The 23,600-nt window shown below is 37.5% G+C and overlaps 13 protein-coding genes across 13 annotated transcripts; 2 read left to right on the forward strand and 11 right to left on the reverse strand.

Moving 5' to 3' along the window:
* Positions 1-111: 111 nt before the first annotated feature.
* Positions 112-1,431, reverse strand: URA1 (dihydroorotate dehydrogenase; the record flags this gene model as incomplete). Its single annotated transcript, XM_071050809.1, has 1 exon — positions 112-1,431. The coding sequence occupies one exon, from the start codon at positions 1,429-1,431 to the stop codon at positions 112-114; it is 1,320 nt and encodes a 439-aa protein (XP_070908294.1).
* A 587-nt stretch (positions 1,432-2,018) lies between these two features.
* On the reverse strand, positions 2,019-4,853 carry RPN2 (proteasome regulatory particle base subunit RPN2; the record flags this gene model as incomplete). Its single annotated transcript, XM_071050810.1, has 1 exon — positions 2,019-4,853. One exon carries the CDS (start codon positions 4,851-4,853, stop codon positions 2,019-2,021), a length of 2,835 nt encoding a protein of 944 aa, XP_070908295.1.
* A 712-nt stretch (positions 4,854-5,565) lies between these two features.
* On the reverse strand, positions 5,566-6,966 carry SER33 (phosphoglycerate dehydrogenase SER33; the record flags this gene model as incomplete). Its single annotated transcript, XM_071050811.1, has 1 exon — positions 5,566-6,966. One exon carries the CDS (start codon positions 6,964-6,966, stop codon positions 5,566-5,568), a length of 1,401 nt encoding a protein of 466 aa, XP_070908296.1.
* A 556-nt stretch (positions 6,967-7,522) lies between these two features.
* SPO22 (Spo22p) lies at positions 7,523-10,492 on the reverse strand (the record flags this gene model as incomplete). Its single annotated transcript, XM_071050812.1, has 1 exon — positions 7,523-10,492. The coding sequence occupies one exon, from the start codon at positions 10,490-10,492 to the stop codon at positions 7,523-7,525; it is 2,970 nt and encodes a 989-aa protein (XP_070908297.1).
* Positions 10,493-11,079: 587 nt separating this feature from the next.
* On the reverse strand, positions 11,080-11,961 carry RNJ42_00643 (uncharacterized protein; the record flags this gene model as incomplete). The annotated part of the gene is made up of 1 exon (XM_071050813.1): positions 11,080-11,961. The coding sequence occupies one exon, from the start codon at positions 11,959-11,961 to the stop codon at positions 11,080-11,082; it is 882 nt and encodes a 293-aa protein (XP_070908298.1).
* An 861-nt stretch (positions 11,962-12,822) lies between these two features.
* HOP1 (Hop1p) lies at positions 12,823-14,607 on the forward strand (the record flags this gene model as incomplete). Its single annotated transcript, XM_071050814.1, has 1 exon — positions 12,823-14,607. One exon carries the CDS (start codon positions 12,823-12,825, stop codon positions 14,605-14,607), a length of 1,785 nt encoding a protein of 594 aa, XP_070908299.1.
* Positions 14,608-14,654: 47 nt separating this feature from the next.
* Positions 14,655-16,004, reverse strand: PCI8 (Pci8p; the record flags this gene model as incomplete). The annotated part of the gene is made up of 1 exon (XM_071050815.1): positions 14,655-16,004. The coding sequence occupies one exon, from the start codon at positions 16,002-16,004 to the stop codon at positions 14,655-14,657; it is 1,350 nt and encodes a 449-aa protein (XP_070908300.1).
* A 340-nt stretch (positions 16,005-16,344) lies between these two features.
* On the reverse strand, positions 16,345-17,154 carry MAM33 (Mam33p; the record flags this gene model as incomplete). Its single annotated transcript, XM_071050816.1, has 1 exon — positions 16,345-17,154. The coding sequence occupies one exon, from the start codon at positions 17,152-17,154 to the stop codon at positions 16,345-16,347; it is 810 nt and encodes a 269-aa protein (XP_070908301.1).
* Positions 17,155-17,918: 764 nt separating this feature from the next.
* On the reverse strand, positions 17,919-18,293 carry VTC1 (Vtc1p; the record flags this gene model as incomplete). The annotated part of the gene is made up of 1 exon (XM_071050817.1): positions 17,919-18,293. The coding sequence occupies one exon, from the start codon at positions 18,291-18,293 to the stop codon at positions 17,919-17,921; it is 375 nt and encodes a 124-aa protein (XP_070908302.1).
* A 375-nt stretch (positions 18,294-18,668) lies between these two features.
* On the reverse strand, positions 18,669-20,684 carry RNJ42_00648 (uncharacterized protein; the record flags this gene model as incomplete). The annotated part of the gene is made up of 1 exon (XM_071050818.1): positions 18,669-20,684. The coding sequence occupies one exon, from the start codon at positions 20,682-20,684 to the stop codon at positions 18,669-18,671; it is 2,016 nt and encodes a 671-aa protein (XP_070908303.1).
* A 416-nt stretch (positions 20,685-21,100) lies between these two features.
* Positions 21,101-21,568, reverse strand: FIS1 (Fis1p; the record flags this gene model as incomplete). The annotated part of the gene is made up of 1 exon (XM_071050819.1): positions 21,101-21,568. One exon carries the CDS (start codon positions 21,566-21,568, stop codon positions 21,101-21,103), a length of 468 nt encoding a protein of 155 aa, XP_070908304.1.
* Positions 21,569-21,782: 214 nt separating this feature from the next.
* EFM4 (Efm4p) lies at positions 21,783-22,475 on the forward strand (the record flags this gene model as incomplete). Its single annotated transcript, XM_071050820.1, has 1 exon — positions 21,783-22,475. The coding sequence occupies one exon, from the start codon at positions 21,783-21,785 to the stop codon at positions 22,473-22,475; it is 693 nt and encodes a 230-aa protein (XP_070908305.1).
* Positions 22,476-22,644: 169 nt separating this feature from the next.
* Positions 22,645-23,553, reverse strand: YRB2 (Yrb2p; the record flags this gene model as incomplete). Its single annotated transcript, XM_071050821.1, has 1 exon — positions 22,645-23,553. One exon carries the CDS (start codon positions 23,551-23,553, stop codon positions 22,645-22,647), a length of 909 nt encoding a protein of 302 aa, XP_070908306.1.
* Between the last annotated feature and the right edge of the window lie 47 nt (positions 23,554-23,600).

Genomic DNA, 23,600 nt, shown 5'->3' on the forward strand with positions numbered 1-23,600 from the left:
AATTTTTGGTTATGCATGTTTGATTTTATAATGGTCCTAAATTTTTCATAAAAATCGTAGTGTGTATTCAAGCAGGACATGATACGCAACATTATGGTTGAATTTATGTAATCACTTGTTATCTTCACCAATGATATCCATCCAGGTCTTGTTTTCCTTCTTCAATTCGTCAGCAATTTCATCCTTGATTCTAGCAATTAAACCAGGACCAATGTATGCATAAGAAGTGTATAATTGGACGAAAGTGGCACCAGCCTTGGCAAATTCGATAGCATCCTTACCAGAAGAAATACCACCACAACCAACAAGGACTAAATCAGAATCCTTGGCGTACTTGGATACCGTTCTCATAGCTTTTAAAGCAAATGGCTTTAATGGCTTACCGGACAAACCACCAACTTGGTTCTTCAAGGTTTCATCAGTGGTTTTCAAGCTCTTAGGTCTTTGGATTGTAGTGTTAGAAACAATGATACCATCAATCTTGGATTGCTTGGCAGCTTCGACGATAGATTGTAATTCAGGTTCTGTCAAATCTGGAGCAATCTTAACAAGAACAGGTGGTTTATGGTCTTTCTTACCTAGAGCATTTGACTTTGTAGATAGGGAATCTCTCTTAGAGATAATTTGGGATAACAAGTTTGTTAGCTTAGCTTCGTTTTGAAGATCTCTTAGGCCAGGAGTATTTGGAGAGGAAACGTTAATAACAAGGACATCAGCTAGTGATTGGAATTTTTCAACACCTTTCAAGTAATCTTGAACTTCGTCACCGTTCTTGTTCTTACCCAAGTTGACAGCTAATAGCTTATCCTTGTATAAGGAAAGCTTATCAATAGTCTTATCAGAGAAGTAAGAGTTCAAGAACTTGTTAACACGCTTCATTAAGTTATTGTAGACAACCTCGTGACCACTGGAGTTGAAACCGTATCTGTTAATAACACCATCATCGGCTGGCAATCTGAAGAATCTTGGTCTTGGGTTACCTGGTTGTTCCAATGGAGTGACAGAACCAATTTCCATGTAACCAAAACCAGTGGGCATAATACCATCAATAGCCTCAGCATCCTTATCTAGACCAGCAGCGCAACCGATTGGGTTGGTCATCTTTGTACCGAACACATTAACATGCAAGGATTCAGGATCCTTGTCGAAGTATAGCTTAGGAGAAAGACCCCATTTGAAACACCAAATACCCAACTTGTGACCATTTTCCGGATCAGGAGTAATCAATCTAACAGCAGGGCATACCAGATATTCGTGAATAGCAGATCTTGCATTCATGAAATACAGATAACCGGCACTACCAGCTAGTAAAAGCGCGGTCAATTGTAATGGTTTCAAGCCTAGAAAACTAGACTTTAGAACTTGACGTCTGGCATTAACGGTGAAGAATGATCTTCTACCGATAACGTTAAAACCAACTCTGTGCATCATTTATCAAGTTGTTTTTTTTTCTAGAATTTAAATTGTATTCTATTGTCTTCAATTCTATATTAGTATAATCTAGAGTTAAAGTTTGTTGATTGCTCAAATAGAATTATAATTAATGCAACAAGATGATTTTCGGAGCTAAATCAGGTTATTTTAGTATTGTTCCTCGGAAATATATATTAAATATTAAAAATACTAATTAATGAATATAAACCGATCGAAAGAATTATTTTATAAACTAGTGAAAGTCATCAGAACGTATTTATACGACTCAATCTCATTCATCGAATATTTTAATTTTACAAAAAATTTTCAGGCCCTTATATTACATTTAAAGCTTATTCGGCGATCTCCGTGCGCCAGTTTCTGTGGAAATAGTCGAACAAAGGACAAAAATCAATTAAAATTTTGAAAAAAAAAAAAAACCTCGATGAGATGAGACCAAAAAAAAAGCAATCAAATCACTGAGTCTTTTGACTAGCCATGTGATTACTTTTGAAGAAAGGAGAGAAAGAAAAAAAAATGATACGTTAAATGATTTTAAATGGTTTATATAAAAGTGATTATATTACCTCCTTTAGGAGAATTTATTATATCTTTTCAAATTCAAGTTCATTAGTTACCTTGAATGGCGTTGGAAGAGGAGCATTTACATCCTTGGCCTGTCTTACAGTTTCTATTATACCGGCTGGTTCTGTTGGGTTGTTATCCTTTAGTACTATGACACCGTTGGTTCCTTTGAATTTACGTACTGGTGCAAATCTTTCATCCTTAACGAATTGTATGTATCTGAGTTGTTGAGGTAATATACGAGACATATTCTCTACCTTGTATGGCTTGGATGAATACCTGTTCTTATTGAAATCCTCGGTTTCAGATTCTTCTTTCTTGGACTCTTCCTTCTTTGGTTCCTTAGCCTTCTTGTTCTTTTCGTCGTCAGCTGAAGCTGTTGTTGAACCAGTTAGAATATCTTTTTCTTTCTTAGTCTTCTTAGCTCTAGCTTTAGCTCTGGCAGTAGTCGATAAAATGGCAGTAGCCACCTTCTCAACTTCTTTTCCGGCTGTCTCTTCAAACATCTTAGGATAAGCAAAGATGTCCTCTCTTGAGTAACAGTTCATGTCGAATTTAGGAATATTTAGATCAGAACCACGTACACCAACAATAGTAGTTGGAGTGAACGATAGAGATAGGAAATGCGATAGTGGAAACCAATACCAGAATTGCGTAAACATAGCCAGCCCTACAACAGATTTAGTGTCTAATGTACCTGTCTCAGCATTTTCTAATTGAATGGTAACATTTCTACCACCAGCATTCATTATACCAAGAGCGATACAAGCACCATATTTGGCTAGACCTTCTTGGTGCTTGTTTGTGATGACACTCAATAAATTAGAGTTGATAGATGCAACCTTTGGATTCATCTTTTCTGTTTGTTGGATCATGACCATTGACAAAGAGATCATAGCTGCTTGACGGACAAAATCAGCAGGATCCTTAGTCATAGGTTCTAACACATCAATAGCGGATTGTAAACCCTTACCTGCACAGGCAATACCCAATGCAAAAGCAGCACCACATCTGTCGTGAGCGTTGTGAGATTCTGCTAGTAATTGGACAATCCTTGGAACTGTGGTATAATCACGCAATAGGACGAAACCTAATGCTGTAACGGCTGCTCTTCTGACATCATCGTTAGAATCAGACACAGCAACATGCAATAACTTCTTGACAACTCTGTTGTTACCAGTACCAGCGTATGCTAATGCGATCGTGAAAGCACCACCGTAACGGATTAAACCTTCTTCGCTAGCTAACATTTTGTCAATAAGTGAGTCAGCTTGTTCTTGACGACCGTAATTTATTAGAGCCAGGGACATTGCTAAACCACGAGTGATGTTACCATGAGAGGTCTCTTGAGCATATGTGAAAAGATCACGAGTAGCGTTTTCATCACCTGTTCCAAGCATTGTTAGACCGATACCAAAGGCAGCAGCTTCACCAGAAGTGGCGACATCATTATAAAGGACATCCTTCAAAGCTTCGTAAACTTCATTGTTGGCTGTTCCCATGGCTGCCAAACCAATACCTAGAGATGCACCATGTAGTAGTACATCTATATCTTCATCGCCAGTTGTTCCACTGTTCTCAATTAGATGTTGCTTCAAATAATCAACAATATCTCTACCATAACCTGCATAAATTAAACCCAAACCATATAAAGAACCACCTTTAATGAACCTTGAAGACGAACGGCTGCCTGGTAAGTATGGGGCCATAACCTTCTTACCATCGATTAGATTACCCTTGTGAATAACTCCTAATGATGCGGTAGCTGTAAATTTAGCCCAGTTTTGAGCTTTACCTAGCCACGAAAGATTAGCTTTGATAAAAGAATTATCAGTTGTACCTGCATGCATATAACCGTTAGAGACACTAACTGCAGTGTGGAATAAAGAGAACTTACCATCCAAAGAAGATTTAGATTTGTTCAACAAACTGATATCAATGTTTTTCTTATTAAGTAGGAAAGTGTTATAGTAGTCACAAGTCGGTATACCTGTTAATATTTCCAAAAGTCCAGCATCGTACTCTTTGGCGGTCAAACTTTGTAAGAGACTTTCCAGTAGTTGCTGAGATGCTGAAGATACAAGGTCAAAGGCAATTTGGTAGGAGACTTCGATTTTTTCTTCGTTGTGCAACTTTTCGAATAAAGTGGTGGCCAGGGTTGCGTCATTCAGATTAACAACAATTTTAGAGATGATAAAGTAATCAGCATTCTTCAATGGCATCAATAGGTCGAATAAAAGTCTTAGAATGTCGTTCTTGAACTTTGAGTTCAGGACTATAGTAGTGGCAGCGGTCAACACATAACCCATTAGCTTCATGGAGTTACTTTCCTGGTCCTCGTCTAGTCTCTGTTGTAAGATATCCTTCACAACATCAAGACGGAATGCCTCCAGGGCAATCCCAAGAGCCAGTCTATATTCACCTGCTTGAGTACATTTATGCATCATCTTCTCAAATACAGAAGTAAGTTTAGGGTCTACGTTAACCTTTGCCTCGCTTTCTATGTATCTTTTAGTGGATAATTTAATGTACATTTCAATACTCTTGGAAACGATTGTCTCGACAAATTGAGATTGTTCATCAATATTAAACTTATTCTCGGCTGCCAATGCATACTTGACTGCAGATTCATATTCACCCAAATTGTAGTAAACCTTAGAGGCAATCAATGCAGCCATATGTCTGTCCTGAAACATGTTGTCATCATAGAGAGCTTCAATCTCAGGTAAATCATTAGAAACTTCAGACCAGAATTCATCTACAACTTCGTTGATAGATTCAAGTGCATATGCCTTTACAGAGGCATCTTCCTCCTTTAAAAGTGCCAATAATGGAGTAGCAGTAGTCAAAGACATTTTTCCTAGATCTTCTTCTTTTTTATTGTTGTTTTGACCTACTGTGTATAGTTTAAAGTTCCTGGATATTATTCACCCCTTCTTAAAAAGAAAACCCTTATTTTCTCTTCTATCTAAATCAAAAAACAGACCTTTTTTTCCAATTGGTTGTCAGATAAGAGATATAATTGAATGCTATGTAAGTACTAGAATAATCAATTAACAGCTTATCGTAATACAAAGGTCTAGTTCAATATGGTTGTAACCGCTAGACCTTAGAATTTATCTGTATATTTTTTTTCCTTTGAGCTTTAACTGTTTGCCACCCTTTCCAAACCCACCAAACAAAAAAAAAATTAAAGACCCGCCCCTCCAAATTATATCCGGGTAATGTTAATCCCAAGAAGAGGTATTACATCACGTGTTATATGTATTAGTCTGTATTGAACATAATTCAGTATTATTATAATTTATATGTTTTACTTATAAGTGCATTCATTAGTAAGTGTTTCCTAGTAGATAGTTGCTTTTTATTGAATTAGTTGATTCTTTGGTTTTCTATTGTTATCCGTTATGTATAAAATTCTATTCACCATTAGATTTACCATTATCAAGTATATTCTATATATAAAAAGTTTGTATAACTTGATTTAATATTAGATATTAAAAAAATAAGGCATTGATACATGGGTAGGTAAGAGGATGTATTATGACGCAAGGACAGTTTCATTCCTTAATATAGTAATCTGATAGAAATCTTAGCCTCGGTCTTGTTCAAATCATCGTAAATATCCTTGATATCACTTTGGTTCACATCGGAAATATCAGCCATCAAGTAAGCGATTTCACCACTGGAGTCAGAGAATTGTTTTTCGATATTGTGGTTGGACAAAATGTTGTTGACAGTTTTCAACACACCTGGGACGTTCTTGTGAATGTACAAGACACGGACGGTGTTTTCTTGATCCAAGTCCAACGATCTCAGACTAACTTCAGGGAAGTTAACGGAGCCTGTGGAGATACCTTCGTTAATGTATTTACTCAAAGATTGGGCAACTTCAATACCAATTGCACTTTGTGCTTCTTCGGTGGAACCACCGATGTGAGGAGTCAAGATGACATTTGGTAATGAGACCAATTCAGAAGTCCAATTGTTCAACTTGTTTGAGAAGGCATCAGCACCATTCTTAGCTGGTTCGTTTGGATAGACATCTAGAGCTGCACCAGCAATTTTACCGGCCTTCATAGCAGAAATCAAAGATGGAATATCCACAACAGTACCTCTAGAAGCATTGATGACGTAGGCACCGTCCTTCATAGCAGCAAATTGAGGAGCAGACAAAAGATTCTTTGTCTCAGGGGTTTCTGGAACATGAAGCGTTACGAAATCGGATTTATTCAGTAATTCGTCCAAAGTAGAGACTTGTTTGGCAGTACCTAGGGCCATAATCGTCACAATATCGTAGTAAAGGACGTGCATACCCATGGATTCGGCAAGGACAGATAATTGAGAACCAATATGACCGTAACCGACAACACCCAAAGTTTTACCTCTGACTTCCCAACATTTTTGGGAGACCTTATTCCAGGTGCCAGTATGCAATTCAATGGATCTGTCGCCCAATTGTCTCGCTAGTGAGATAATTTCAGCGATGACCAGTTCGGCAACGGATCTAGAGTTTGAAAATGGAGAGTTGAAAACGGCAACACCAATACTGGCAGCATATTGTAAGTCAACTTGATTAGTACCAATACAGAAACAGCCAATAACGACTAGATTTTTGGCATGTTTTAGAATATTTGAAGTCAACTTAGTCTTTGATCTAATACCAATGGCATGGACATCCTTAATCTTCTCAATAAGTTCTTCCTCCGGTAGGGAAGACTTGTAGAATTCAACTTGATAACCTTGGTCCTTGAATATGCTGACAGCAGTTTGATTAACGTTTTCGAGCAGCAAAATCTTCATATCACCAGTAGAGAAAGGCTTTAGAGCCTTCTGTTGTTTAGAAACACTCAAACGACGTGGTAAAGTGTTCATAAAGGATTGAGTTGGTGAAGTTGAAACTGCACCTGGTGATCTAGACAAGCTCATAGCTCTTTGAAAAGAGTCTTGTAGTGGGTTAATATCCATTTTTCTATAATATTATTTGGGTATGTTATTTTTATAGTAACAATCAGTTCTCAACTAGTTGTATACTAAATGTTGCTGTTGTGTAGATATATAATCAGAATCAATTGTTAAGAGAAACTATACCCACAGCAAATTTAAGTTCGGTTAACCTTTTATAACAATGTTCTTGTCAGAGTCAAAACCAGTATTCAGGTTATTGCTCATTCCAATTTCGTAGATAATGGTAGATGACTGATCATAAATTTTTTTTTTCAACATGAAGGGGGCATCACACTTTTTTCGAGAACTCCTCTGCTGGCATTTCTTACACGTGAAATTTCTATCAAATATAAGGCCTTCAGCATAATATGCGCATTTTGTCTATTGTGCTTGGACGCCACCGCTTTCTTTGTCACACGGTTATAGAGACCGTCAACATAGCGGGTGACAATGTCGTACAAAGGAAATGGTACGGCGATCTTGCAGCAGCTTAAATAAATTCTTTATTTTAGTCTTTACCAATTGCTGTTTCACTTTTATTGAGTCACATTCATTTGAGACTCCTTTTAAATTGAACCTATCTATTCTTATTAATTTGAGTATCTGCAAGTTTATTTAATGAGCTCCAAAGCTCTACTAATTTCTTTTTAAAGCTAATATCAATGTAGTCAGCCATTCTAATAGATAAACCACACCACAATTCGCCATCTTTTCTTTGAGCTTGTACTAAGTAGTTTACACCTTTATTCCAACAGCATATTGCTGTTAGCTCGACTTCTTGCTTCAAGATTTCACTACTTACTATATCCGCTCTATATCTTGTTTCTAAGAGTTTGTAAGCACTTTCAAGGAAAGCTGGAGATACTCCTAACCCATAGTTAACGCTTATCTCCATGCATCTTCTTATCCAGTAGAATAACTTCACTGCCCTGATTTTAACATCCCTAAAATTTCTCTGAACTATTCGGATTAGCATGTCCAACAATTGGGTGTAGGGAATAGAATCCTGCGCTAGAAAAATTTCCATTAGTACCTCGTCAAGATCAGGATTTCGATACTTCGCGATTATATCTACAAGTTTAAATAAGTCTTGATATTTTTTTTGATTTGCTAATATCTCCAAGTAGTTTTGCGCGGTTGTCAATAAAACCTCTTGTGTTTCAATTTCTAATGGCTCAGTTTTCCCATCTTTGTAGTCCTCAGTATCAATGAACTGTAAAGTATCGTTGAAGGCAGCTTTGGCTTTTTCTAAGAGAAAGGTAATGTTGGAGCCATTCTTAAAGGCAACTTTTTTGAGAATCAAATACTGAAGGATATTACACCTTGCCTGCCAAATAAAATAGTATGATCTCTTCGGAAAGGTCAAATCGTTCAGTGGTAAAAATTGGAAAAATTGTATGCCATAGTCTATAATCATACTCATTTTATCTAAGTTAAATTCTACTTCATAAAATTTCAAAGAAATATTATAACATACCGCAGCAAACCATTCTATTTCAGTAATAATAACTCCTTCAGAATTATTATCAACAGAGTTTAATTCCTCGGTTGACGAGCGTGTCATCAATTTCTTTTGCTTTAGAAATTGCACTACTTGATTTAACATCTTTAAGATCAGATCTAAATGTGGTTTGGTTTGTTCACTGAAATCCTCCTCGTTAACTTTGATAAGCATTTGTATTGTGTATCGAGTAAGTGTTAGTATATTCATCGACTCGCCTGTTTTCAAATCCAAGGTAGTATCTTCATGACCTATGATTTCATATAACAAAATAACTGCCTTCAGTGTAATGGACGGTACAGATTTTGATTCGATGATTATTAAAATTAATACATCCAATGTATTGCGTTGCTTGCTATGCACTATTTCATCAATTATTAGTTCTGCATCTTTATAGCACATTTCTCTCATTTTAATTTTAAAGTTTATCAACTGCGAAAGAGGCTCTTTTCTATCTTCTGTACTCAATTTGTGATACCAATGTAATGCATTATTTATATTTCCCATTTGTATGTATATGTTAGCCAAAGTTCTTTGGATCTTTGCTATATCAATATAGCCGCGACCAAATATATCAGCACAAGCTAATTGATAATAGGGAATTGCCTCTTCAAATTGTTCTCTTTTCTCTGCCTTTTTACCTTCATTCCATAACAAGGTTATAACTGTGGCAATAGTTTTCTTACTTAATTCTTTGGCTAAAACATGTTCTATCTGTGCTGTAAAAGCTGTTAAGCTTTTAATTTTCTCCAATGCATTTAGCTGTTCAGATTGAGTTGTTAGGTAAAACCTTATACATAAAAGTTCCTCAAAACATGCTTGATCTTTCCCAGAATCAACTTTATTTTCTATCAAGTAATCCAGACATTTTAAGCCCACCATAATATTTAGTTTTGAGAGTTCTGTTAGAGTACTGATGAAAATATCTACATTCCCTGGAACATCAACGGAAACAATCATTGACATAATAGTATTTTCTATTTCATCAACCATATTCTCATTTTGAAGCTCCTTGAAACATTTTATTGCAAATGTGTATGTGTCGCATCTTGTGGGATATTCCTTCAGTAATTTACCTAACAATTTAGAATGGCTGAATTCATCTTCTTTTCCGTCTTTCAAGATAATATGAATCAACAGGACTAAATTTGAAAATCTTACATTATCGTAATCTAGATGGGCTTTAAGGTTTTTATTAGGTAGTTCCAAGTAGCTTAAATTTCTTTCCAATAATTCTACCAATGATGAATATGATACCGTTTTATCGTTCGATTTATCTACTTCAACTATTGAGTTGTATATGACACGACAAAGTTCAATTATTGATGAGGCGTTCATTGCAGAGATCTGTTCTTCGTTTGAAAAGTTGCTCTCGTAGATAGAAGCATTAGCAAAATCTTTTTCCTTAATTGCTATTTGGAAACAACATAAATAGAAATCGAATTTTAAATGCTTTATGCTCAATAAATCTTCCTTATTGATTTGGTCCCCATTTTCGCTAGTATTTGTTAATCTTTCCAATTGTGTTTGAGTTAAATTTTGTATTCTCAAATTTAAATCCCTTTGACTCACCAGTTCACCGTACTCAGTACAATACTTTAACGTAGTAATACTGCATTTTAAATTCCGGATGGCATTCTCTGTTATTTTTGTAATGGCATGGTATAACTCCAAAATAAGGCAGACAAAATATTTGCATTTGATAACAACATTATATTTTAGTGAACTAATTTCCACGTTTTCAGAGGTGGTATCCTTAGGCTTTACATCTTCTGCAGTCTTTAAAGATATGCTAAGAGTATTCCATAGACTAGTACCAGCATTCTCCAATTTTAGTATTGTATCGTCAGCTATGGTGAAGTCCCCGCTTCTAAAAGAAACTTGATATTTCTCACATATCGGGGTGAGAAAGTCAATCTTCTTTTCAATATTTAGTAGATCATCTCTCTCTATATTACTCAGAGATAGTATCTGAGTAGATATATTGTGTGCCACGGTAGCGAATTCTTGTAAATTAGTTTCAAACGTAGAAGTAATAGAATTCATTGTTGATTATTCTTCTGTGATTTCCACTATTGATATGCTAATCTGTAAGAATGAAGACTACTAGTCTACTTAACTGTTAAGGCAAATAGCTCGGCGGCTAGTTTAATCCTTTTATTTTCTTCGCACTTTAACAATTCGTGAAAGATGCCTAAATTATATCATTTTGTACGTTTAATTGGTGACCATTAGTGATGATTAGTAACTTAATCTTAGCTTAGTACCTGAGATTGAGTTACTAAACATAAATTTCTTAAATAAATAGAGCTGATAGGTCTTATATTATCAATCTGGTTACAGTTTAATAACATGGTCCTGAATTATGTCTTCATAAATATAAGTACTAGCATAGAATATATAATAATTAAACAAAAGAAAATATAACTGCAATGATTTTTTGGAGATATAATCGTAACAACAACACAACAACAACAACACACAACAACACAATAATAACAACACACAACAACAAATAACATTACCTACTTATGAGTAGAACTTCTTCCAACTTTTTTGAGGATGAATTTTTAAAATATTATTAGATTTCTTTTTATATTAAAAATTTCCCAGTCCTTCTTTTTCTAAATTATTCAGTCAAATGTAGGCGTGGGTAGACCTGCAAACGTATCAGTATAGATAGACTTATCATCCAATGTACTTTCACAACTGTTAACATCATATCTATCTACAGGGATATTCAGATCAGAAGAGAATCTATGATTTATCTCTTGCGAGTTTGCGCTGTGGTAAGTCCGCAACCTTGAAGTATTGGATTCCAGTTCAGAGGTGTCAGAAGTAAAAGAATCTATCGAGTGATTGTTGCCTTGTTTCTCTAACTCCATCAACCTTGATTTTTCAGCAGAATTAGCAACATAATCGTGACTCAAAAGATGCATTTTCTCCTTTAGGGACATCGGTGGATCATCAGGAGAATCTGGGTATATCAATTTTTGATCATTTTGCTGGTGTTGTTGACTATCCAAATATGCTAGCGGACTGTGACATTTAGGAACAAACCCGGTATCATTGGTTTGTTCGTTAGAGGATACATCATCATTTTTTTCATTTCCAATAGTAGATAAAAGATTTACTGAGTACGGAGACATCACCAACCCATTCCCTAACTTGCTTCTCCCAGCAATTTTGTTCTTCCGTATATGTCTGCCTTCTATACCGTCCTTAGTAGCCACTACAGAGTTAGTAGAGTTCCTTGAAGGTGTCCGCGAAATACCTTCCCTTTCTATAAATAAGGTCCTGTGTTTTGGATCATCTAAACTGCCTGGATCCATCTCATACATAGCAACCGTCGATAAGTTATCAGTACTATAAGTAGGATCAAAGAACTCTCCATCTAGATCAGCATCCTCTGTAAGATTCAACCTGCTTGACGACACATTCCCATACAATGAAACAGCAGAAGCTATATCTGGTGAATCTAACGACATATTCAAAGACTCACTAATAATACTCATTTTTTTTTTTTTTATTCTCTACACCACCACCTTTCAATTATCTATTAGTGAATTATCAAAAAAAAAAGAATACAGTAGACCAAAGAACCATAAAGATATCTTTAGTATTGTAATGGAAAATAATAAAACGGCTTTCAGTGTTTATTTTATTATTATAACAAAACTTTTCTTTTCTTTACTCTTTTTCCAACTTCTATATCTCAGAGATTAAGTTACTAGTATAACTCCGGTATGGGGGAGGGCGTGGATAGGGTTTCTTAATTACTAAAACCAACTATAATACCTTTGACGTCATTTTATCAATTAAAATTAAAAGTTATGGTTGTCTTTTCAGGGAGGAAAGTAATCTACCACGTATTGCTATAGAGACGGCTCTTAAACTTTTTTTTTTATGTTTATATATGGGGGGGGGGCTTCCATTTATTCCACGGAATGGAAGCCTTTGTTACTTGAACGTGCAATTAACTGGTGGGGGCGAAGGGGGCCTCTTTAGTAAAACATCTCAGTGTTCTGTTGACGTTCCGCTCGGCCTCTACGCTTGTTTCTGATGGATACACAACTTACCCTCCCCCCGCAAAAGTCTTCCAAACGAAAAAAAAATAAAAACTCCGTGGAACTTGACGTGACATATGACTTAATATCATGTACCACTCTTCGTGCACAATTACCTTGAATACGTACATAGTGATATTATTTTAAACTAAAATAAAAATGTTTTTTAGCCGCCCAAGTCAGTGGTATGTCGGCGGCTAAAGCTTCAAAAGTAATCTTATTGGATATTTATTACCTAGACTCCTATTTCAATAGGAAGGGATAAAAAATATTTAAACAGTATAATTATAAGATATTTTTTTAGCAGTGATGGCTACCAAACAGTTGACTAGACAGAATGCGGAGACCAGCATTTCTACGGAGCAATCTCAAAAGCTGGTTCAGACAATGTTGACCATGTCATTTGGGTGTTTGGCGTTCCTGAGGGGTTTATTTCCAGATGACAGTTTCATTGACCAGCGGTTTGTGCCGGAGAAAGTGGAGAAGAACTACGATAAAAATAATAGTTCGCAAGGAAGCTCAATCAAAGTGAAGACGTTGGTCCGAGGGAAGAGCAGTGAAGTGGACATACTATTAGACTGGCTAGAGAAAGGTGTCTTCAAGTCTATCAAGATGAAGTATTTAAAAGCACTGAGTATGGGAATCTTTCTAGATGAGAAATATCCCAATGATTTGATTGAGAACTACGTTTTCTCGTTTAGTTACGACGAAGATGAGAACGTTTCACTCAGTATCAATAATGGAGCAGAGACAACATGTTCACGTTCGGTTGCTTTCAACCAAATCAAGCCAGATACAATCTCGTTACTGGACTCTAGGAAAATGGCACAACAACTGATGAGGCGGTTTATCATTATTACTCAATCACTGGAACCCTTACCAGAGAAAAAATTTCTCACTATGCGGTTGATGTTTAATGAGCGAACCGACCCTGAGTATCAACCAATGTTCTTCAGAGATGCTACCTATGAAAAACAGGCTACAATTAAAATCCCCGCTTCTCTAGATAGGGATGCCATAGAGGTTGGTACCTTAGATACCAAAATCCACAAATTGACCATGAACGTTCTTTCTGCTTTAGAGTTAAAGGAAAATGAAGACTATATAGAAATTGACCCGTTTAATGTTGTGAATGAAAGCAATCTCATTATAGAAGATTCAGTGAATAAAGAAGAAAGCCAAACGACTAACATCTTGGGCAACATACTAAAATCTTCCCAATTTAGCTTACAACCTACGCAAGCCGTTTATCAAATTTCGCAGAAAGCTCTACCTACTTGCGAGTGCAAAGAAGACATTTCAACAAGTAGTACGGCTCTCAAGTGTTGCAAACGCTGTAACAAAATTGTTCATGGGCTTTGTTATGGTAACTATCATAGTCAGAAAATTGATAGTTGTATTGAATGTCTCTGTGGTCAAGGTTTCGACTACTCTGCTGATTGCTTTAAGGATTTGATGATGGTTAGAAGGTGTTACAGATATCTTGCCAGACTCAAAGGTAGCCTTCCAAGATCTCTGAGAATAATATATACTAATATTATCACCAGAAATACAGAAGACGATCCCGAGGTCGTAGAACGTTTCCAATTTTGTATATCAGCCTTATTTTTTGGATCTATATTGTCAATAGATGAACAAAAAATTGAGATAAGCAGGCATTCACAACATAAAGCATCACCTTCCATGGTAATGAACGATTTTGAGAAGATATTTATTACCTCCCAAAAGAAGTTACAACCGGGATCAAGTTTCGGATTGAGATTCCACTATAGTTCACCTAATGCACTAAATTGCTATGTAATTCCTCTAGCTAAATCTAGAGACCAAATTATGGAGTGGCTCGAAGAAATTAGAAATTTAAAGGCGCAGTATAGGACCTTCTTGACTGAATCTTATGATATTGGAAAATTGACTCTCAATGATAATCAAGAAAGCTGTACTTTTGAGGAAAGTAAGAAGAGAAAGCTGCCAGGTTATGAAGATTCAGTTCCTATAGATACTCAGGAACTTTTTCAAAATCTCAAATGTACAGAAAAGCCAAAGAAATACAGAAAGATAAGCATTTCAAAAAAAACTTTGAAAAGTGTTTGGTAATATTACATGGTGGGTATTACTTAGGCGATCATTTACTGATAGCTTCGCTACTCAGAAATTATATTATCCATTTCGTCGCTTAAAACATTCATTTCATCCATATTCATAACTTCATTATTCCTCTGATTTTTTAGTTGATCTTGTATGGTTCGATTATCCTCCAATATATTTTCCTGGATTAGCTCCTTCAGCTCTTCGTTCCTCTTCTTCTGAATATTCAATAGCTTATCAATTTTATCGCTATTTTGCAATAGATGTTCTGTGACTACTGATGAAAGTGTTCTATTAACATAAGTTATAATATCACCATCAATAACAAAATTTAGGCTTCCCGTTACTATTAATTTGGTCACTTCTTCTCTGACTTTATCATAGTCGATCCCCAATTTTTCGGATAAGTAGCTAATAGTCAACCTTTTAGAGATTTTTAAATAGAAACTGTAAATTTTTGACCTCATTAGAGATTGGGCCCTATCCCAACTATCATGCAAGAAATAGCTTAGTCTGCACGTATGATGTATTTGAGTGTGCCAAATATGACAAAACCTCTTAAAACTAGTATTAATCAAAAGTTTTAAACATCTCGAAAGCAGGAAACAGGTATCAAATACCTCTCCAAGGGAATCAATAGAAATTAAGTCATCATAATTAGACATCGGTACTGATACTAGTGTTGCAACCGTTATCATAGCCATAATTTCATGTTGTAGAAGCAATGTTTCCTTTTCATCGTCTTTCTTTAAAATACATATCATGGCTTCAGGGTCATCCTCATAGAACTTAAAGAATCTCGATGCACAATCAAAATATTTCTTCTCAATGAAATAGGACATACAAATACCTAATTTTATTCGGCTAATTGATTCTCTTTCAGAACGTAAAGCCATCTCTGATAGCTGCTGGAAATAGTCGTCTAATATCAGATCCGAGCTAAAGCTGAACTGTAACCTGTATTCTAGTTCCTGAATATTCTTATAATTCCCACTGAACATCATGATCTGTACAAAGTGCTCCATATGCCTATATGTCTTCTCTTCTATTGCAGCTGCAGCATCAAGAAGTGCCAACGCTTCTAAGTACCGGTGAGACAATAGATTCTTCACAATCTGCTGTTTTCTATCCTCTTTATGATCGCCATACATACCAAAGGAATCACTTCGTTCTTGATCAGGGCGTCTATTATGCGATTGCACTACATCTTCCAAAGATTGACCCGCAGACTGCTCAAATATCTTCCTGTGTGGGCTCTGCCCATCATCATACGTCCCAATAATGCTAAGTCCCTGGTGTCCTAATTGTCTTCTATCTGACTCATCTCCATATCCCACTTTTATTAGATGTGCGATAGTCTCAACCCGAGTAATCGGATTGTAGTGATCCAATTGCTCCAACATCATCCTTGAACAATAGAGTTAATACTTTCTTCCTTCAATGCTTGCCAAACTTCAATCAAATGTTAATTAATTATATGTGTTTCTTTTTTTAAAATTTCATCAAATATAAGCTCTTATTCCCGGTCAGCTCTCCTAAAAATGTATTTGTTAGTAATGATAATAGATGATATATTCTTTCATTAGCAGAAAAGCTATAATAATATTGCCAATTAACTATTTACAAGTATTCTGTTGTAATTTCCTTATTGACTAAGCAACACTAAGTTGTAGATCAAATAAGGAAAAAAAAATAATATATACGTATATGTAATTATGCACAGAAACAAACAAGAGTTGCTCATATTTATTCGAAGAAGTTCTTCATCTTCTTCAACCAGTCAACGTACTCGTTGTTCTCTTTGAATTCAGAGTAAGTACCGATGAAGCCAGCCAAGTCCTCGTTAATACCTCTGCTCTCAAGGTAAACCTCAAGTGATTCTTGCAATTGTTCATCTAGGTTAGAAAATGGTGGACCATGGTAGATGGCATCTCTCTTGGCCTCAGCATCTGCAGATTCACTTAGAGCTAATTCTTCGCTTTCGAAAGGAGTGATGCTGTCGACATAGAAAGAACCTTCCTGGATGTTCATCAATAGTTCAAAGGACAAAGTAGAAGTACCTTCCTTTGATACGACAACAGTTACATTTGCGAAATTGTCAGACAAGGCATCGTAATCGTCCTCGTTGATGGCCTCCTCGGTGGCAGCAGCCTCAGCCAAAGAAGCATCATATGGCAAGTTACTAACTTGTGCAACATCAAAAATGACACGGACCTTCTCGCCTTCAGAGGTAGTCTTGACAATCTCAGCCTCATTCTTACCAGGTCTCTCTACTACACTGAATCCAGACTTGTCCAAATACTCCTGGAAAGTGTCATTCAATACAGGAGTCTCACCTTCTTTGATAGAGTCCAACTCTAGATTGAGTTCACTACTCAAAATCTCACGGACCTGTTTGCTCTCCTGATTACGCATGGTCAATCCAGCATGGAACCCTCTAACATTAACATTAGCGACACTCTGGTACACCATAGATCTAGCTACAGGAGTGACCATTCTAGTCTTGGCAGCATTTAAGGCAGTTCTTCTTAGACAACGGGCAGTTCTTGACAACATTTTATAAATTAAAGAATGGGGAGGGAGGTAGAGGTTATAGACAAAGAAAGGTTTAGGTTCTTCGGTGAATCTATAACCAAGTCAAAACAACTTATCCAAGCCAATCCATGATATATTGAAAGTTTGATCCACACTATAAGTCAAAAGGGCCTTCACCTGGTTGCTGAGAAATTTTTAAATCACACATTTACCCGGAACCAACACGTGATATTAGATCACATGACCAAGTATCACGTGATAAAATCATAGGAAACGTAACGTCATATGCCACTTATATAGCCAGTTCTTATATAATTCAATATAGAAGTATATACATATTGGTCCGTAGTACTAAATAACATCATGAGGACATACTTATATTCGTTTTTTGTTTCCTTGTTGCTTTCTAAGCTTCTGAATTTCATGTATCATAATTAATCTGTTTAACGCTAACTGGATTTTAGTGTTGATCATTCTATGATTTAACATACATATATTTATATATATCCATTTATCATATACAAATATATTGACATAGACCTATATATATATATATATATATATATAGGTACGAAGACCACCTTGGCAGTTTTATTATTGTATTGTATTAAATTATACAAATGACTAAATATAATATTATCAAGCAAGGTTTTTTATTATTATTCTTTCAGTAAGGAATAACATTAAGAAGTATGTGAAATGGAGTAAGTTGTCTTATTTTTTATTATTATTTTCAAAAAATACAATTAAATGTTAATATACAAGCGACAATAGTAGTTTTCTTCTTAACTCTCATATTTAGTCCTTAGAATGAAATTTGTGACAACAGCAAATAACAGGAAGAAACATAGAAGTGTAGGGCCCAGTCTGTCGTCATATGGTCCAGACCCTCTACGTCTAATCGCAGCAGCCCTCCAGTGGTACGTCACCAACGCATATATCATACTTCCCATGGCAATAAGTGTGAACAGCGCAGCACTAATCTTACCTACTTTATCACCAAAGTTCAGTAGCCCAACACCAAGACCTCCCAACATCACCGTGAAGTTCAGCCACGATAGAAACGTACGTTCATTAGCAAAGAACACCTTGGGCTCAACCCTGGTTGGCAACGCTATCTTCTTACCGGGAGTCTTCTGCAACAACGGAGCACTCGACATTATTTTTATATATTTTGTTTTGATTTCTATTGTCTCCTTACAAACCAATTGACCTAGATCATTCAAATCATATCATTAAATTGCTATTGAGCCATCCATAAATCCAATAAGGGCCTTAACGGAAGGGGGACGGCCGCTTCGTTCGGAGCCCTGCCGTCCCCACGTTTTTATCATATATAGGTCACGTGAGAATATATATATATATATATATATATAAATATATATGTATATTTATCATATCATATCATATCATAATGTATTAACAGTGTATTATAGTACTAGTTGAAGCTATGCAAGCCTATATTATGTGCAAAGTTATTTATAGTGGGATTTTTTGTTATCTATTTATATTGAGTGAGATCAGAGAGAGCTTATTTATGAAATGCCAGGGAGTGGATCTGTCCAGGAGCTCAATGGCCACTCTAGAATTGCTGCATTTGTGTAGTCACCTCTGTTCTTTGCTGGAGCTCTTGTGGAGGCCCTGGCCACTCTCAGATAGAGTTTTACGGTGTCGTTGGAGGCCAGTGATTGTTCTATGAGAGAATTGAGCTGGGTGTTGTTGTCTATCAATTTATCCAGGTCGACGGAGGTCTCATTGCCAACGTATACTTCTATGTCGTTCAACAGCAGAGAGTAACCGTCGATATTTCCAGTAGGATCGACGACATCGACGGTTCCTAGCGGGGTGACTGTCTCTGTGGAGTTATTGTTTAGTTTCCAGCTGACCAAGTGGGCCTTCTCGGGTGTGTAGGTGAACACCGGTGGTGGTAGACGACCGCCGGCCTCTCCTCTTAACAGAGCAACGTTGGTCTCAACTATGCTAGCGAAATCCCACCTAGCTACACCTGATAGCACGAGGCCCAAGAGAATACCTTGGAACAAGTACGCGGATGCACCTCTGGTGGCACAACCTGGAACTAATAGCATACCCAGAATATAATGATGGATTCTCAAATTCAACCCCGATAAAGTCGAGAGGAAAATTAATCCTCCAATGAATGTTATGTATATCTTGAAATACTTCTGGAAGCGTCCTGATTTCCACAAAGAATATGCTTGGATCACAGCACAGGTTAGAATCGTCGCGAAAATAGACCCAACTGCAGTCATGGCACCAGCTTGTTCCTTAAGATCTTTAGCGGTTAGTCTATCTACTGGCAATCTGTCAAAGGTGACATTATTCATTACACCTAACCAAAATGTAGGGTACCACAACAACATTTTTGCCAGTGGGGAACCATCTTCTAATGTTCTCTTAACAGCCGCTTTCCACAAAACATATAGGATGAAACATAGTGGGAGCAATCTCTGAAATCCAACACTGATTAACTCGTATACTGAGGCTGGATCATGTGGATCAGTAAGTAAAGGAGGATCTAATGCCAAAGTAAGTGTCCAATACCCGACTATGTTGATAACCCAATAACCCACTAAACTGTCGTAAAAGTAGAATACTGGGAGTCCAATTAGTATATTCGATACAACCACAGCAGTTCTGGGATCATAGCAACCAGAGGCAATTCCGTCCTTGATGTCCTTGAAAGTATATGATCCTGGGAAAAATGAGTCCATTGCAACACTGAATCCTGTTCTGTATTTACCTCTCCGGGATGGGAATGATAATTGTGAGCCAGTCATCTTAACACGAGCACAACCACCTGAAAATGGTGATACAATGCCTGCATGCACAGCGGCACCACAGACAAAAGAATCACTCCTATAAGGGTATGATAGAGTTTCTGGGTCATTTGGGTCATGCAATTCACCACCACCGATCTCGTAGCCCGTATATTTCACTCTGCGGTCGCCAACAGCTATGGCACTATAGGTCCATCCACCCCTATCACATAACGCGGGGCACCTCACAATGTATTCCTTATCTTCGAAAGGCCCACACTCACGCGCATTCAAACCACATTCATTGTTGTGTCCAGCCCAATTTAAGTACGAGTTACAACTCAGACTTTGTATTGGTACTCTGTGCTGCCCATCGCTTGTCGAGAAGTATGGTGGTTTTATCAAGTACGGGTTTAGCAACTGATACAACAATGCCAACCAAAATAAACAATAGAATGCAAGTATGAATGTCCTCACAAGACTATTTTGAAAATAAAACTTAAATATATCGTTTGGTATGTCGTCAATAACTTGAAATAGTCTCCATTTCCGCACAAAACTCGGTGGGTCATCTCTGGGCTCATCGGGCCCATCCCATATGCGACGCAGAAGTCGCGATAAGGGATTAGACCTCTGCAACATCATCCACTGCTCATTAGGTCGACTATCAGGCTCATCAACATACATATCACCGCCTTCCTCAATATCCAGATCATTCAGCTCGATGCTATCAGCATACCCTTCATGACCTTCGACATCTCCTGGACCAGCCATAATCTTACTTCTCCTATCTTTTTCCCGCTTGGTAATCCTCTGTAAGTCAATTTGATATGAGACACTATAAATAATTGAATGCTAAAACTTAGACATCCTCCTCTTTGATGAAATTCTCTATTTCCAACTATAATTTTCTCGAGGCTTTTTCCCGTTTAAAGCGTTGTTTAATGAATTATAAAAAAATAAAGGTCTCCCTTCACATAAACCTGGTAATTCTGATAAGAGAGTTGAAGACAAATCCCATTTTGAACTTAGTTGTTTCATCATCTCAATACCTTGTAGATAACCACCTTTTCACCCACCCCCCATGGCTTCACATCTGCCCCAACACATAAATTTTTGAAAAAAGAGTAATGAATATTGTAATAATAATAAAATAAAAAGGAAGATAAGAAATAAATGGACAAATAGTGTTATCTACGTCTACTTCTGAAGTAGTAAGCTGCCACAGAGGCTACGCCGACTACAGCACCCGTGATAACCGCAAGACCTTTCAAAGTTTCATTCTGTATCTTCTCTTCCACCATCTCCTTCAACGCAATCACTTGCTTGTTATGGGGCTCCCCCTCATATAATGTATCGACATACCGCTTAGCCATAGAGTACTCCCCTAACTTGTAGCACCCAACAGTCAAGTAGTACAGGCACTCGCGCCTGCGTTGGAATGACTCCTTGTATATATCAGTAAGGATCTTCACCCCGAGCCGCTGGTCATCAACAACCTCACTCTTGACCAAACCCCACGCATAGTTAAACCTCGACTGAACAGACGCCTGGTCCCCTCCCTCAGCAATAACCTGACTCCTCAGGATCTCGATCTGCTCCGGCATCAGCGGCTCATACGCGTCCTGCAGCGTAGGCAAGAAGTTGATCTTCGACATACTGTGTATTTATTTTTGTGAAGATAGTGTGCTGGTAACCTTTTTGGTTTCTATGTCCCTTATATCGAAAGGAATGTCAAGGAGTTATGGTAAAGCCCTTTTTCTGCCTTTTAACAATTTTTTCTATATAAGCACCGATGAGGGCTTTGGTGAGCAAAAATGTATCCAACTATAAATGGGAAAGGGAACCTAGCCAAGGCCCTGTGCGATTATAATGGAGGACACTACTAAGTTGAACAAGTCTAAGCTTGGTACTAAGCAGTACTGGGATGAGTTCTATGCTGTGGAGCGGGAGAACTTCGAGAAGAACCCCGAGGACACTGGTGAGTGCTGGTTCAATGACAACGATGCGGAGGAGAAGATGGTAGAGTTTCTGGTTGATTCTCGAGGGATGCGGAGCATCTCAGAGCAGTGCAGTATGATAGACCTTGGTACTGGTAATGGACATTTGTTGTTTGCGATGCATGAGAACGGGTTCGATGGGCCGATGTGCGGAGTTGATTACTCTGAGCAGAGTGTACAATTTGCGAGGGAGATAGTGCAGGAGCGTGGGTATGGTGATAACTTCAAGTTTGAGCAGGCGGATATATTTGACTCGAAGTGGAGACCAGGTGAGTTTGATGTGGTTTTGGACAAGGGCACGCTGGATGCGATAGCGTTGAGCGGGCTCACGTTCGATGACGGGAAGAAAACCATAGTGGACGTGTACAGCCAGGTGATAGAGAAACTGTTAAAGCCAGACGGTGTGTTTCTGATTACTTCTTGTAATTTCACACAAGACGAGCTGATCAACATCATTGAATCCGACTCTTTGGAATTATGGGAAACCGTTGACTATCCTTCGTTTGAGTTTGGCGGTGTCAAGGGCCAAACTATCTGTACAGTAGCATTTACCAAGAAGAAATGAACTTTGTATTAAAAAGTACTCTCTTTAACTGCATTATATAATTATGTATATAACATAAAAATATATCATTAATTTTATAATATATTGATTTATATCTTAAATGTTATTTCATGCTTATTTTTTTGTATTTTATTATTATTTATTGTTTGTTGTGTTGTTATTTTAGGCATTATTTGGGGATAGAGTCTATTATTTTCTGGTACAGTTCTTCAGAGGTCTCCTCTTTCCCTGTTCTCAAAGCGTATTGTGTTGGTTCGTTATTCTCGTCGACAGCCACTATTCTGAGATACTTCTCGCTTTGTAAAGACCCAGGAAACCCCTTCTTGACGCTGAACCCCTTCACCAACGGCAAGTTTAGGATTACTTTTAGGATACCTCTTGATCTCATGACTACACGGGTCTTCGAGCTCTCTTTGTCCCTATTTATCTTCACCGCACCAACACCTCTTTCTTTCCAGCCGGTCTTGATGTCTACTAGTTGGAACAACTTAGCGTTGACCTGGTACAGACACTCTTCGGATTCTTCTCCTGATTTAACGTCTTGTTTCTGCAATTTGATCTGCGGTGGTGGCTGTGTAGTGGACTTACTGTCCTCTTCTTTACTCAACTCGGAATCCGGTATTAGTTTCGAATCACTGGTCTTCTCATCTCCTTCATCCTTCTTCGACTCGTCCTCTTTCTCCTGTGTCTTCAGAACATTGAACCCAGAACCAAATGAGAGCCCTGACCCAAACGTGAAAGGCTTGCTCTTGCTTTCCTCCTCTTTGCCATTGTCCTCTTCTTCCTTAGCGTCTTTAGTGTCGCTCTTGGCAACACCAAACCCTGTCTTAAACGCAGATGTAGCACCAAATACAAACTTCGGCTTCTCGTTCTTGTCCTCTAGCTTATCTTCCTCCTTCTCCTCCTCCTTACTGTCCTCCTTCTCCTCCTCCTTACTGTCCTCCTTCTCTTCCTGTTCCCCATTCACCGTCTCATTTATCTTCGCCTTCTTGGTCTCAGGAACATCTTTCGAGTCCTTCGCAGAGCCCTCCGAAACCTCGAGACTCTCCTCTCTCTCACGCTTCAATTCTTCAACCATCGTAATCGTAGATCTCTCACTCTTGAATTGCCCTAATTATACAGCAA

This window comes from Nakaseomyces bracarensis (genome assembly GCF_045282275.1).
Source record: "Nakaseomyces bracarensis strain CBM3 chromosome Unknown Scaff4_0, whole genome shotgun sequence".
NCBI classification, from domain to species: Eukaryota; Fungi; Ascomycota; class Saccharomycetes; order Saccharomycetales; family Saccharomycetaceae; genus Nakaseomyces; species Nakaseomyces bracarensis.